Consider the following 14,847-nt stretch of genomic DNA (forward strand, 5'->3'; position numbering starts at 1 on the left):
TACGTTGAAATTCAAATAAAGTTTCATGTATGGGTTTAACAAAATTCCCCAAACGTTATTTATATTTCTTTACATATAATGATTTGTAATAAACCCGTCAATTAAAAGGTGCGCGCGCGCGTCTCAGTCCATAGTGCTTGAGCTGCACGCACGCAGTCAACAGAAGGAGGAGATGGGGGAGTGACGATTCTCGCCAGAAGACCAAGGGGCAACACGACAAGAAGTTCTTTGGCGACACTGCTGAGGCGGGTCAGCAAACAAATGACCGAAGTCTTCGTGTAAACATTCGACCTGGAAATCGTTTGGCAATATTCTTACGGAGCAGTCTAGGTGGTGTCTTAAAGCTTGTTTCCTTTTGGATCAGGTTCTTTTCTCTGGAACTATTTCTTGGGATCTCGCGCAGAAAGAAACTGATTGATTTAAATCCAAGAAGAAAGGTAAAAACCGCCGACAGAACTTCTTATTCAAAATACAACTAGGAACAAAGAGTTTATACACCAACTTATTGTACAAACTTTGAAACAAAAACATTAGGCCATTTGTATTTTAGTGAGTGAATGTTTCGTGGAGTCCGGTACGAGCATCTTCCATAAAAACGTGAATTAGTCTTAATTTTATTCACATTTGCGTCGATATAACCAATGTTTTCAGTTAGACGGATTTTGATGACTACACTATTTAGGCTAAATTAGCCTACATACAATTATACTGTAGCCTAATTACTACCTTGCTTGTGATATGCTACGACTTGCTAACCTCAATTTAGAATTAAATAAAATGGCAATGTCTTGACCATTCAGAGCAAACCTAACAGTGCGGGTGGCTTACACTAAGTGAAATATATATCTAAACCTATACTTAGTTTTGAAAGTCTTGTTTCTCCTTCTCTTGTTTCTCCTGGATTGTTCTTCTAAAGTAAAACGATACACAAGGCAACAGTAAATATGTCGTCCCCTACGAATGATGCAGCGCCCTTCTCCCGTCTTGGGACAATCAGTGTAATTTTGTAAATGCCAGATCTCAATGACAAGACACATCATTCACCCCAGTTTCGTAAAATTTTTGCCGGTGCTGTCAGAGATATCACGTACAGACCGAGACAGATCCACAGTACTCTCCCCGATTTCATCGTAGGGGGACAATTAAACCTAGGAGCTGGAGACAGAAAGTACAGGAAGTTATGAGGATGGCCACCTGTTCAGAACACTTTCCTCAACAACAGTAAAACATAGCACTACAAAAGTATGCTACAGGATGTATTTCATTATTCTAAAGAGAATGTTAGACTGCTATAGTTTTACAGCAATAACTCGACTCAGCTCTTAGACTCATACCCCATTCATACAGAGGGCTTTAACTACAAAGAACCTTTCTTTTGCTGGTTCAGAATTGTGGGGGGTAAAAATAAGAGATTCTAACAATGTGTGTATTTAGTCAATCAGACTTTACCTTAGTAGTGTAGGCCTATAGGCAACAACCAGGCAGCAACTGTAGCAGAAGCCCTTTCCTCAACGTGCATGTGTCTGAGTGTCCCCATTTCCATCCTAAAGAGATTAGCTAATGAATGCTTTGAGTCATAGGGAGGTAAGGTGAATTCAAGACCCGTTGGGCATCTCTCCCCAAAGAGTCCCAATTGAGTAGAATCTGTAGATAGTCACGCTCAATGTTCAGCTAAGAATGTGTATCCCCCTGAGAGTGAGAGAAAATGAGGAACACATCAACCCTTAAACTCTTTAGCTGTTTTGTGAAGGGCCCATGTCTTTGTGTATTACGGTACATTCCCTAAAGCACTTGTTACCTGAGACTAAACCATCCTCATTGTGCTGCCTGGTGGATTTCACGCTTGAAGTGTGCTACTGACCAAAACCCGAGCTGTCGGAATGAAAGAGGTCAGAGAATAAAGTTGTCAAGAAAGGAAACCAAGATTATGCAAGTGAAGAATAGCTTTTGAAGGTACTTACTTAGAACTTCTGATACAGGTCTGTCTGTGAGAGGTGGAGTGAGTTATGGAGGAAAGAAAGACAATGGGGGGGGGGGGGGAAGAGATGAGGAGAATAAGAGCAATGTTGTGTGGTAGCATTTTGTCAATTTGGATGTAAAAATGGCTCATGTATTTTCCTACCTTCAACCATCTTTGTTTTATTTCCAGATAAACACAGGGATGGAAATAGGCCAGTGCCTTTATTGGCACTCCCAATATAAATTTGTGCAGCACCATAAATGTTGAAATATTAATGTGAGCAACCCCCTAGGCATAAGAATATCAATGGTGTTCAAGTCTACTGTTCACTCTCTCAAGAGTCAATGTATAATTTGACCCCTGCTTCGAAATGTTCCCACATTCTATCTTTGCCTTAGAAAATAAACTGTAGCCTGGCTAATCGCACATCTGTTTTGTGCTGTCTTGATGACCCCTATGGTCATTGTCATGCTATACAGTACAAACAGATCTGAGACCAGGCTACATGTAGTTACCACTTTACCAAATGGCCCCCAGGCAAACTCTCAAAAGAAGCACCGGTGACTTAATTCACCTCACCCCCATGAATAGGAAGAAAGAGCAGGAGACTAAAGATAGAGGGGGAGGGAGGTAAGTGTGGGTTTATGGTGGGGAATTAGTGAGTGACATGAGTTGGGGGATGGAGTGATGACAGAGGGAGGACAAAGACTAGAAGGACAGATGGTGGGAAGGTAAGAGGTGCAGTTATGTCTTCTTGCCTAAAGTTTTTAAATTCTACCCATTTTGAGTTCTGTTTGTGTCTAAAGTCTGTCTATAGGGGCGAAAACTGCAGCATGTGATGAAAGTGTAGTCGGCAGCATTGACCACTGCAACATGTGGATGTCAGGATGCAGCTATGTCAATTAAAGAAGTCAGATGCAACCATGTCAGTGAGATTATTCCTTTATTTTATAGAGCAGAAGTGTGAGGACCTGCACCAAGGCTAGTAGTAGTAGGTGGCTAGTGCGTAAGAGGATAAACTGAGTTCTAAAGTACTCAAACCAAGAAATATTGTGGTAATAGTGGGAACTTTTCAGGTATTTGCATCATAGAATTTAATTCAATGGGCAACAAATAGAAGACAGTGGTGCTTGTTTTAAGAAACCAAAAGCTAAATTGTCAACACAGGAAGTAATATGTAATTATCATTTTAGCATGTAATTCATTTTGAAGAGAATACCAGGTAAGTAGTGGACTAATGAGGAATAAGTAAAATAAAATATTTACTCAATATATTGAATAGGTATCATTTTATTCAATAGAGGGACTTTAGAACAGGTCTTTCAAACCTGAGTTTTACCAATTATATTTACTTGTGTTTTGATGCTTTGGTTGCCCATAGAGACTGTTCAAATTTGTTTGCCGAACACTAATCGGTGCTTTGTGTCCTGTCACACTGTCATGCACCTGCAGTCTGAATGGACATACAGTATTACTGTACACACCATCTCTTTCTTTCACTCATGGGCTGTTGCCTCGTGTGAATGCACTTTCAGATAAATATTGACATACTGCTAGACATGTCCAGTATGCTTGCAGACTTTTCACTCTGTCACACACATGTGCGTGGACACACACACACATACACACACACACACGTTCATTCACTCAGAGTTGAACACTGATGTATTTGCTGACCCATCACACTCCCCATTGTTTTCCATGTTTGCTCTATGGGCCTGAACAAGGATAGGGCGGGAGAGAGTAGGAATATGATGGGAATTGTTAGAGGAAGACGGAGATATAGAACCTAGTCAGAATAGAAAGAAAGGATAGGGGAATAAATGCCTACTAGTACAAAAGAACCCTTATGCTTATATTGTTCATACTGCCACTATCAAGTTATTTTCTTGTTGAAGGCCTACTGGTAGTTGGAAGAGGTAATGTTTAACTGCAACCAGTTAATCCCTTTTGTATGCAGGTTTATACTTGCGACTCATTTGGAGTAGGGTCTGTGTATTTGGTGAAAACAAGCCATTTAAAACAGCTGTCATGCATTAATGATGTTCTTCTATTAAGAAGCTCATCTGAAATTGGCATTGGAGAAGCTCCATTGTTGTATAGATCTGTGTTGCATCCTACGTGTGTCTCTTAACTATTTCCTTTCTCATGCATCTGAGCATAAGCCAGCTTTTTATATGCTATCTGTGCTGATCTTTATCCATCCTTCCCAAGGCAAACCAAAATGTCCTGCAACAAGTGCTTGTCAAAACACAGCATTCCCCAACCTGATATTAATTACAGCTTGAATAGAGGGAGGAATAAGGAGAGAGGAAGAGAAAGGAATGAGGTGGGAGAGGATAGAAAAACACCTGGGGGAGTGAGCAGAGGTTGACAAAAAGAAAGTGATGAAGTATAGCCTGTATTTGATGACAACTATGCTGGTAAATCTAATATTGATATTGCATTTTGTAAGTGATGAAAAGAGTGATGTGAATGGTGATCATGCTATTCATTTGTAACTCCATTACAACACAAGAGCATGATCACTGAGGGTGTTATGTTAATACAGTATAATAATAATGTTATAAAAATGTTGTGACTTTTTGTGTTAGTGTCATTGTATCAATGTTGTGCTTCTACATCTGCATTGCTTGCTGTTTGGGGTTTTAGACTGGGTTTCTGTGTAGCGCTTTGACATCGGCTGATGTAAAAAGGGATTTATAAATACATTTGATTGATTGCTAGTGTTGAAGTTGTGGAATCTATTTAACTTGCTATTGTTTTTTTTGTGTTATACCTTTTTTGATGTGTTCAATACTAGGCTTTCAAACTGTTTTTATGTTTGTTTAGGGTTATGATAGCCTTTTGTGTTCTAAAAAGAATGGGTTAGGGGAAGTTATTTGTTTTCATAGACATGACGAGAGTGTTGTGAAAGGGTTGTACAAATGTTGAGTGTTGTCAGAAGGTTGTGAAAGTGTTGTTCTGTGTGCTATTGGGTGTGGTGGCATCCAAAGCTAATCTAATTTATCTCCGAAGTGTTTGCCCACTGTGTGATTGCATGATATAACCCTGTGCTTACATTGACGTTCTGCTGATATGACATGTGGATACACTCAAAGCTGTTATCACACTCATATACACACACAGTGCATTCGGAAAGTCATCAGACCCTTGACTTTTTCTACATTTTGTTAGGTTACAGCCTTATTCTAAAATTGATTAAATTGTTTTTCCCCCCTCATCAATCTACACACAATACCCCATAATGACAAAGGAAAAACAGGTTTTTAGAACTGAGACTTGTCCCAAAGTCACTCCTCATTCTCTTGGCTGTGTGCTTAGGGTCGTTGTCCTGTTGGAAGGTGAACCTTAGCCCCAGTCTGAGGTCCTGAGTGCTCTGGAGCAGGTTTTCATCAATGATCTCTCTGTACTTTGCTCTGTTCATCCTTCCCTCGATCCTGACTAGTCTCCCACTCCCTATCCCCACAGCATGATGCTGCCAACACCATGCTTCACCGTAGGGATGGTGCCAGGTTTCCTCCAGATGTGACACTTGGCATTCAGGCCAAAGAGTTCAATCTTGGTTTCATCAGACCAGAGAATCTTGTTTCTCATGGTCTGCTAGTCCTTGAGGTGCCTTTTGGCAAACTCCAAGCGGGCTGTCATGTGCCTTTTACTGAAAAGGACTTAAAAATATATTTTACTCAATCTACACACAATACCCCATATTGACAAAGCGAAAACAGGTTTAGATATGTTAGATATGCAAATACATAAAATATAAAAACAGAAATACCTTATTTACATAAGTATTCAGACCTTTTGCTATGAGATTCAAAATTGAGCTCAGGTGCATCCTGTTTCCATTGATCATCCTTGATGTTTCTACAACTTGATTGAAGTCCACCTGTGGTCTATTCAATTGATTGGACATGCCTTGGAAAGGCACACACCTGTCTATATAAAGGTCCCACAGTTGACAGTGCATGTTAGCGCAAAAACCAAGCCAGGAGGTCGAAGGAATTGTCCGTAGAGCTCCGAGATTGTGTAGAGGCATAGATAGATAGATTTGGGGAAGGGTACCAAAAAATGTATCCAGCATTGAAGGTCCTCAAGAACACAGTGGCCTCCATCATTCTTAAATGAAAGAAGATTGGAATCATCAAGACTTCCTAAAGCTGGCCATCTGGCCAAACTGAGCAATCGGGGGAGAAGTGCCTTGGTCAGGGAGGTGAACAACAACCCGACGGTCACTTTGACAGAGCTCCAGAGTTCCTCTGTGGAGATGGGAGAACCTTCCAGAAGGACAACCATCTCTGCAGCACTCCACCAATCAGGCCTTTATGGTAGAGTGGCCATACGGAAGCCACTTCTCAGAATAAGGCTGTAACGTAACACAATGTTGAAAAAGAGAAGGGGTTTGAATAATTTCCGAATGCACTGTACACACACACAGACACCGCAGTACACAAACGAACTCCCTCCCAAAGACATGAGTAAACATAGTTGGGAGCATTCAGTACAGGTACAGGTAAACATTTGCTTAAAGTGGATGTAACTACACTGTCTGGGGCATATTTCACTACATAATTTGTTAGATAATTGCTAATGAACTTGGAGCTTGGCATCACCCTATGAGAGTTCTGTCACATTTAACGATGTACAGTTGCTATAGCAAATTTTGAATAATTTACTTTTTAATGCCCCCAACTGTAGTTGTAGATGCTTTACCTCCGGTGAAGTATGTGTTTGCGTATGTCAGCATTTCCGTTAGCCGGCTTTTGGCCTGCTAAGTATTGCTTTTTAGAGTGTTCATTGATGGAAATAGACTTGAATGGTCATGCTTATCGGTCTATAGGTTAATTTGCATAATTTAGTGGAATTAAATTGGTGTCTGTGTAGGCTACAGTATATTTGTTATGCTCCCGAGTGGCGCAGCGGTCTAAGGCACTGAATCTCAGTGCTAGAGGCGTCACTACAGACACAGCCTGGATACTAACCAGGGTATCACAACCGGCCGTGATTGGTAGTCCCATAGGGCGGCGCACAATTGGCCTGGCGGCGCACAATTGGCCTAACGTCGTCCGGGTTTGGCCGGTGTAGGCCGTCCATCGTAAATAGGAATTTGTTCTTAACTGAATTTGTTCTTTAAAAAATTATCTTATCACACGCATTGAGCATACAGCGCCTTCGAGTGCAAAGTCTGTCAGACAGCACGAGAGCTGCTGCTGCAGCTACAGCTGCTGCTGCCGTATCCCAAACAGTAAAGGAAGGAAGGCAGGCTTCATCAGTGCGTCACACACCACTTTGTAATGAGCTGGAGGCAGTAGGCTATGCATTTTGAAAAAATATAGTTAATTGTTTAAAACCTGAACATTTTAATACATATTATGAGGCATGTCTTACCTTGCTTCAAAGTAGCCTATTAGATCTCTTTCTAAATTTCAAAATGATATTTTCATATAAACTCAGCAAAAAAAGAAACGTCCCTTTTTCAGGAGCCTGTCTTTCAAAGATAATTCGTACAAATCCAAATAACTTCACAGATCTTCATTGTAAAGGGTTTAAACACTGTTTCCCATTGTTCAATGAATAAACAATTAATCAACATGCACCTGTGGAACGGTCGTTAAGACACTAACAGCTTACAGACGGTAGGCAATTAAGGTCAGTTATGAAAACTTAGGACACTAAAGAGGCCTTTCTACTGACTCTGAAAAACACCAAAAGAAGCATGAGGACTGTCAGACGTGTCCGTACTGTGAGTACTGCAGAATGCTCAATGAGGTTAAGAATCCTAGAGTGTCAGCTAAAGACTTACAGAAATCTCTGGAACATGCTAACATCTCTGTTGATGAGTCTACGATACACTAAACAAGAATGGTGTTCATGGGAGGACACCACGGAAGAAGCCACTGCTGTCTTAAAAAAACATTGCTGCACATCTGTAGTTCGCAAAAGAGCATCTGGATGTTCCACAGCGCTACTAGCAAAATATTCTGTGAACAGATTTAACTAAAGTTGAGTTGTTTGGAAGGGGAAAAAATGGCACAGCCCACCAACATCAAAACCTCATCCCAACTGTAAAGTATGGTGAAGGGAGTATCAGGGTTTGGGGCTGCCTCAGGGCCTGGACAGGTTGCTATCATCAACGGAAAAATGAATTCCCAAGTTTATCAAGACATTTTGCAGGAGGATGGGTTGGGTGATGCCACAGGACAAAAACCCAAAACACAGAAGTAAATCAGCAACTGAATGGCTTCAACAGAAGAAAATACACCTTCTGGAGTGGCCCAGTCAGAGTCCTGACCTCAACCCAATTTGAGATGCTGTGTTGCATGACCTCGAGAGCAGTTCACACCAGATATCCGAAGAATATTTCTGAACTGAAACAGTTTTGTAAAGAGGAATGGTCCAAAATTCCTCCTGATCGTTGTGCTGGTCTGATCCGCAAATACAGAAAACATTTGGCTGAGGTTATTGCTGCCAAAGTAGGGTCAACCAGTTATTAAAACCAAGGGTTAACATACTTTTCCCACCCTGCACTGTGAATGTTTACACGGTGTGTTCAATAAATACATGAAAACATATAATTGTTTGTTATTAGTTTAAGCAGACTGTGTTTGTCTATTGTTGTGACTTAGATGAAGAGCAAATTTTATGACCAATTTATGCAGACGTCCAGGTAATTCCAAAGGGTTCAAACTTTTTCTTGCCACTGTAAATGATCCATGCGGGCTGGGAAAATCCTTCCAAGCGAGTTTCAAAACCAAATAGCCAATAGCCCAGTATGAGGAAGGAGAATAAGTTATCATAAACGCTTTTTAAGAGGAGTTAGTCATGAACAGTAGCTTATTTTCCAAATATTCTAGCCTACGAAGGTGTCCTAAAGTTGTGGCTTTCAAAAATGACAACAAAAGTCTATAGCACGTGTCAGTCATTCCACAGAGGGCAAAGTGTCTGCAGGGTTTTCGCTCCGCCCTTGTACTTGATTGATAAATGAAGGTTACTAATTGGTAAGGAACTCCCCTCACCTGGTTGTCTAGGTGTTAATTGAAAGGATAAAGCAAAAACCTGCAGACACTTGTCCCTCCGTGGAATTAGTTTGATACCCCTGATCTGTAGCCTAAGCCAAGGCATAGGCTTTTCTCAATCACAGCTTTATGATAGAACAAACAATAATATATTTTTTCTGTTTTATGTGGCAAATAAAGCAATTATCAAGTTCTGAAGACAGTAGACTACTTTATCCAGCCAATGATGTCATAATTTGACTGCATCTCAGTGCAAGAGGCGTCACCACAGTCCCTGGTTCGAATCCAGGCTGTATCACATCTGGCCGTGATTGGGAGTCCCATAGGGTGGTGCGCAATTGGCCCAGCGTCGTCCCGGTTTGGCCGTGGTAGACCGTTATTGTAAATAAGAATTTGTTCTTAACTGACTTGCCTAGTTAAATAAAGGTTACACACACCACACGGACCAGTAAAACATAATCAAAAGCTATTTCTTTCACTTGCTATGCTGTTTCGTTGTTCATTTGACCAGTCGTTTCATTCTCAACCAGGATTTCTCATACTATGGAACGCCGTTTGGGTCTTTGCGTGTGAAATCAGCTTGTTGACAAATCAGGACCTGAATATGACTGCATCATATAATTTAACACGTTCATATTTTTTTTTTACATGGTGTAATCAATGTGTAATAACTATATTTCATCGATACGTATGCTGTGATGCTGGTAAAGTTGTCTCGCACACCTACAGTGCTGGTCATTAAAAAAGCTAGCAAGCTCATGGATGCAGACACTGTGCTTCCCCAAAAACATAGCATAAACGACATCTGTTTCAGTAGCTAAATAGGTAGCTAGCTAACTAGATAACTAGGTGTCATCTAAAATAACCATAATTTATAAGACAATTCTTAGTTGATTAATGGTGGTCGGACCCATCTATGTGAAGCTAGCCACAAAAAGGATTAGCCACAATAGTGGACTTTGCAGTTAGCTTTCAAAATAAAGGTATGTCATTGACAGTGATACATATAGTAGAATTATGCCATAATTGAAAGGATCATGCTAAATGAGGTTGGAATGTTATAAAGTCAACAAAAGACGATTTGTTAATTTGACAAAAATCTGTTGAAATCACACTGGATGTATTATACTTTAGAGTTGCATTGGGGGCATACTTATTTCACTGTACAGCCTTACCTATAGATTGTGGATCAAGGACATGGGGTATCAGTCTACTCAGTGACACCCAGAGAACATTAGCGTCGTAGCTCTTATTGCGGGACTCTGAAACAACTGTAAATTGAGCCACATTTGTCAACCTATGTGTATTGAACACTATTCCAGTGGAAACACAATACTACGTGGATGTTTTGGAGTCTGATAACTCTGGTTATTGAGTAGACTGATACCCCATTTCATTGATCCCCAATCCTTAGGTAAAGCTGTACAGTGCAATATGAATGTCAATACACACAATAGGCTGACTGGGGAGGTGATTTCACACAGTCACAGTCCCGCGATAAGAGCTACAACGCTAATATTTGCGTAAACTCTGCACAGTTAGATTCTGTGGGTGTCACCGAATAGACTGATACCCCATTACTTTGCTTCACATTCCAACCTTGTTTAACATTTATCTAGTCTATATATGGCATGATTCCACCAAATGTAACCTTCTGTATCATTTTCAAGAGTTACTTTTATTTTGAAGGCAAACCACAAATTCCACTATTGTGCCTAATCCTTATTGTGGCTAGCTTCACAACACATAACCCGGTCTGGTCGAGCGTCACTAGCCAGATGAAGCTACCTGGCTGCTTATAATGTTCAATTTCATTAGGCAAGTGGCTCCCTAGCTAATACTTACTCACAAGGATTCTTAAATCATTGCTAAGAATAATGAAAATGACTGCAGTTTCTACTGGTCATTGTTTTCAGGCTGGCTGTATTGGTGATAGCTAGGTACCAAGCTAAAGCTAGCTACCCCAGAAGTTGCGGTCGAACAAATAATGCTTTATTACCAACGCGGTATTGTAAATACATCGTTCGTGGCTGGTGTTTGCTTGTTTGTAGACTTTTTTTGTACAGCTTTGACAGTGCTACTGATAGTAGTGGTGGTGCTTGGCTTGCTCGTGCAAATTCAGAACACACAACATTCTATAATAGAACTGTGTTATTTGACGTGTCAAATTAAAAGCTTATTTAACGCGTCAAATAGTGTTATTTGACGTGTATCTTTTGACATGCAAAGACCCAAACAGCATTCCATAGTATGTTGTGAAGCTAATAGCAGTGACGCTGTTACTGTGTAACTCGGGTAGGGAAACATGTGTACCGGTGCTTGACCAGTCGGTGAAAGCCAACATCACCCACGACAGAGAACGGTTGATTGTCAAGGGCAATAAATTCCATTATCTTGGCTTTAATGGATTTCGCCTTTGAGTTCTCTCGCTGAAATGTTCTTACTCTTTCAAATGGCTGCTCGACTTGTTGACTGCTTGACCCACACAGCAGTCATTGTGGGCTAGGTTAGGAATGCTGTTTTTGCACGTGTAGCGAAACATTTTACGTGGCGTCATTACGTCATGTACCTACGTTATATAGGTATGCATGTCGGCTTTAACATCGGTTTTGCACATCGACGTTAAACTAGACATCGGGCCGATACCGATGTTGGCATTTTTAGCTAATATCGACAGATTCCGATATGTTCACTGACTATATTGTGCATCCCTAGTCATAATGGTAAGACAGCCCGTTCCTCATCAGACAGTCACTGCTCCATCACAGTGCGCCAGACAGACAAACACAAACCTGCTCCACGCTGAAGCTCCACCAGAAATAAATATTAGAAAAGATTTGCCTGCACTTAGCCTCTGCCCAGGCTTTCAACAACATTATCTTTCGTCATGATTCGTCCAGTTGCATTTGATTTTGCGCTATAGCCCAACTGTTGTCTTTAGCTGAGTTAAAACTGCGATATGTCACTTTCTGGGTGATCCGACCAAATTCACATAAAAATCTGAGTTATAGAGCTGTCAGTCTCATTGAAAGCAAGTCTAAGAGGTGGTAGATCTGTTCTATGTGCGCTATTTCTATGCTTCTCGTGCTTAAGTTTAGTTTTCCATCTTTTACTTTGGGTTTTGTACACCAGCTTCAAACAGCTGAAAATACAATATTTCTGGTTATGGAAAAGATATTTCACAGCAGTTTAGATGGTACAATGATTCACTATACTTGCTTGTTTTGTCTCACAAACTGAAATTAGGCTAAATATTTTAATTTTCGCAACCATAAAATGGCGGAGCGATTTCTGCATGGTGCATATAAAAAAAATAATCTAACATTTAAATATTGTTTGGGGGGGGGCGATAGCATATTATATCACAATGTTTTATGGCCACATAATCACGATAGGACCAAGGTTGACGTCGCCCATCCCTAGTGAACAGTATGAGCTCTCACTGTGCCCCTCTCTTACTTCAGCCCCTCATCCAGATGCCGACCACCCCTTCCCCGTACGCCCACCCACCAGCTTGCCTGCCCTCTTCCTCCACCATACCACCCACCCACCCCTATTTCCCATACCCCTCCCCGCCATGCTCCCCAGGCCCTGGGGTGAAGGGGGTTAGCAGGGCCGGGGGGGTTACCCTGCGCTCTCAGGCCACCCGTCACCTCACCCACCTGGACCCCTGGAGGAGACACAGTTGGGAGCCCGGGGCTATCGTTACGGTGCAGCAGAAGGGGCCGGAACCCAGCGACAACCGCAGGTAAGGAGCGCAATAAACATACAATTCTATACGGGAATCCTTATGTTTATATTCTATCCATTTACAAAATAATATTTTTTTTAATCTATTATACAGAAACAATGGAAATTTGTAATTTTTTTTGTGTCAGAGTACCCAGTCCCACCACACAACTACAATATAGCTTGAATAGACACTCTTATTCACACACTCTTAAATCACATGTTCACACCCAAATATACAGTCAAATCTATCAACATCAGTGTATGATTTATTTGAAAACCATATTCATGTGGATCTCAGGCAGTCCCTCCAGAATTTAGCAGGGATTTTTTTCTGATATTTGCCTGCAAAAATGCTTGATATGCTGCAGCAATTCTGACATTGTGCGTGGCATTGTGCATTTTGTCCAATTTGGTGCAAAATGCTGTGACAAGGGAAAACTTTTGATGTGTGGCTTAGTTGAACCATGCAATTTGGTAAATGTGCAGTGATTGGTTGAAATTGCAAGCCATCTTTTTGTACTGCTTGATTTTGCTAAATCGTTTGCAATCACAAAATCCTGGAGGGACTGCTCACTGGTAGTTAACCCCCTACTCACTCTCTTTTTCACTCTCTCTCTTTCACAAAATTCATAGGAAGCTTTAAAGGAAAACCACCCACAAACTATCTTTTGGCATTTATTTCATTAGTCCATTGATGACGTAGTAAAAAAAGGTTTTGCTTGTCAGCTATCAAGTTTTCAAGTTACTTTCAAAATACAGAAATCATCCCCTCATGATGACAGTTTGGGACTATGTCAACAATGGACTAATGAAACAAATGCCAAAAGATAGTTATTGGGGTAGAATTTTCCTTGAATGCCTTTTTAGTTGATGAAACTGTCTTCACATCTCTTAAAAGCGCCTCCTTTTCACCTCGTCACATGATTTACCTGACAATAGCACATTTCCCGTGGGCGGTAGTTACAAGGTAAATCATATTTGGCACAAGCCTTGGTGAAAGCTTGTTGATATGACTGGTAAGGGTTGGTTTATCCCACAACGGCCCTGTCTTGGGAAGAGAATTTGGAGTGTTCAGTGTGTCCAGATGCACAGACATACAGTGCCTTAGGGAAGGAATTCATACCCCTTGACTTTTACCACATTTTAAGTTACAGCCTTATTCTAAAATTGATGAAATCAGGGGGTTTTTCTTCATCAATCAACACACAATACCCCATAATGACAAAGCAAAAAAAATATTTTTAGAATTTTTGGCAAATGTATTAAAATAAAAACCTGATATCACATTTACATAAGTATTCAGACCCTTTACTCAGTACTTTGTTGAAGTACCTTTGGCAGTGATTGCAGCCTCTAGTCTTCTTGGGTATGACGGTACAAGCTTGACACACCTGTATTTGGGGAGTTTCTCCCATTTTTCTCTGCAGATCCTCCCAAGCTCTGTCAGGTTGGATGGGGAGTGTCGCTAAACAGCTATTTTGAGGTCTCCACAGAGATGTTCGATCGGGTTCAAATCCGGGCTCTGGCTGGGCCACTTAAGGACATTCAGAGACTTGTCCTGAAGCCACTCTTGCATTGTCTTGGCTGTGTGCTTAGGGTCGTTGTCCTGTTAGACTGGGGCGAAGGTTCACCTTCCAAGGTCCTGAGCTTTCTGGAGCAGGTTTTCATCAAGGACCTCCCTGTACTTTCTCTGTTCATCTTTCCCTCGATCCTGACCATGCTTCACCGTAGGGATGGTGCCAGGTTTCCTCCAGATGTGACACTTGGCATTCAGGTCAAAGAGTTCGATATTGGTTTCATCAGACCAGAGAATCTTGTTTCTCATGGTCTGAGAGTCCTTGAGGTGCCTTTTCGCAAAGTCTAAGCGGGCTGTCATGTGCCGTTTACTGAGGAGTGGCTACCGTCTGGCCACTCTACCATAAAGGCCTGATTGGTGGTGTGCTGCAGAGATGGTTGTTCTTCTGGAAGGTTCTCCCATCTCCACAGAAGAACTCTGGAGCTCTGTCAAAGTGACCATCGGGTTCTTGGTCACCTCCCTGACCAAGGCCCTTCTCCCCTGATTGCTCAGTTTGGATGGGCAGGCAGCTCTATGGAGAGTCTTGGTGGTTCCAAACTTCTTCCATTTAAGAATGATGGAGG

The 14,847-nt window shown here is 41.3% G+C and overlaps 1 protein-coding gene across 2 annotated transcripts in view; it reads left to right on the plus strand.

The window, feature by feature from the left end:
- Positions 1-170: 170 nt before the first annotated feature.
- The window catches only part of arhgef2a (Rho guanine nucleotide exchange factor (GEF) 2a), a 73,971-nt gene continuing 59,294 nt past the window's right edge, over positions 171-14,847 (plus strand). For both annotated transcript variants that reach the window (XM_014142254.3, XM_082961197.1), the window contains exons 1-2: positions 171-437; positions 12,441-12,724. In XM_014142254.3, the coding sequence (XP_013997729.2) occupies positions 12,453-12,724 (272 nt within the window). In that variant the 5' untranslated portion in view covers positions 171-437; positions 12,441-12,452. The remainder of the gene's footprint in view (positions 438-12,440; positions 12,725-14,847) is intronic.

Source organism: Salmo salar, chromosome 14 (genome assembly GCF_965601325.2).
Source record: "Salmo salar chromosome 14, fSalSal1, whole genome shotgun sequence".
Lineage (NCBI taxonomy): Eukaryota > Metazoa > Chordata > Actinopteri > Salmoniformes > Salmonidae > Salmo > Salmo salar.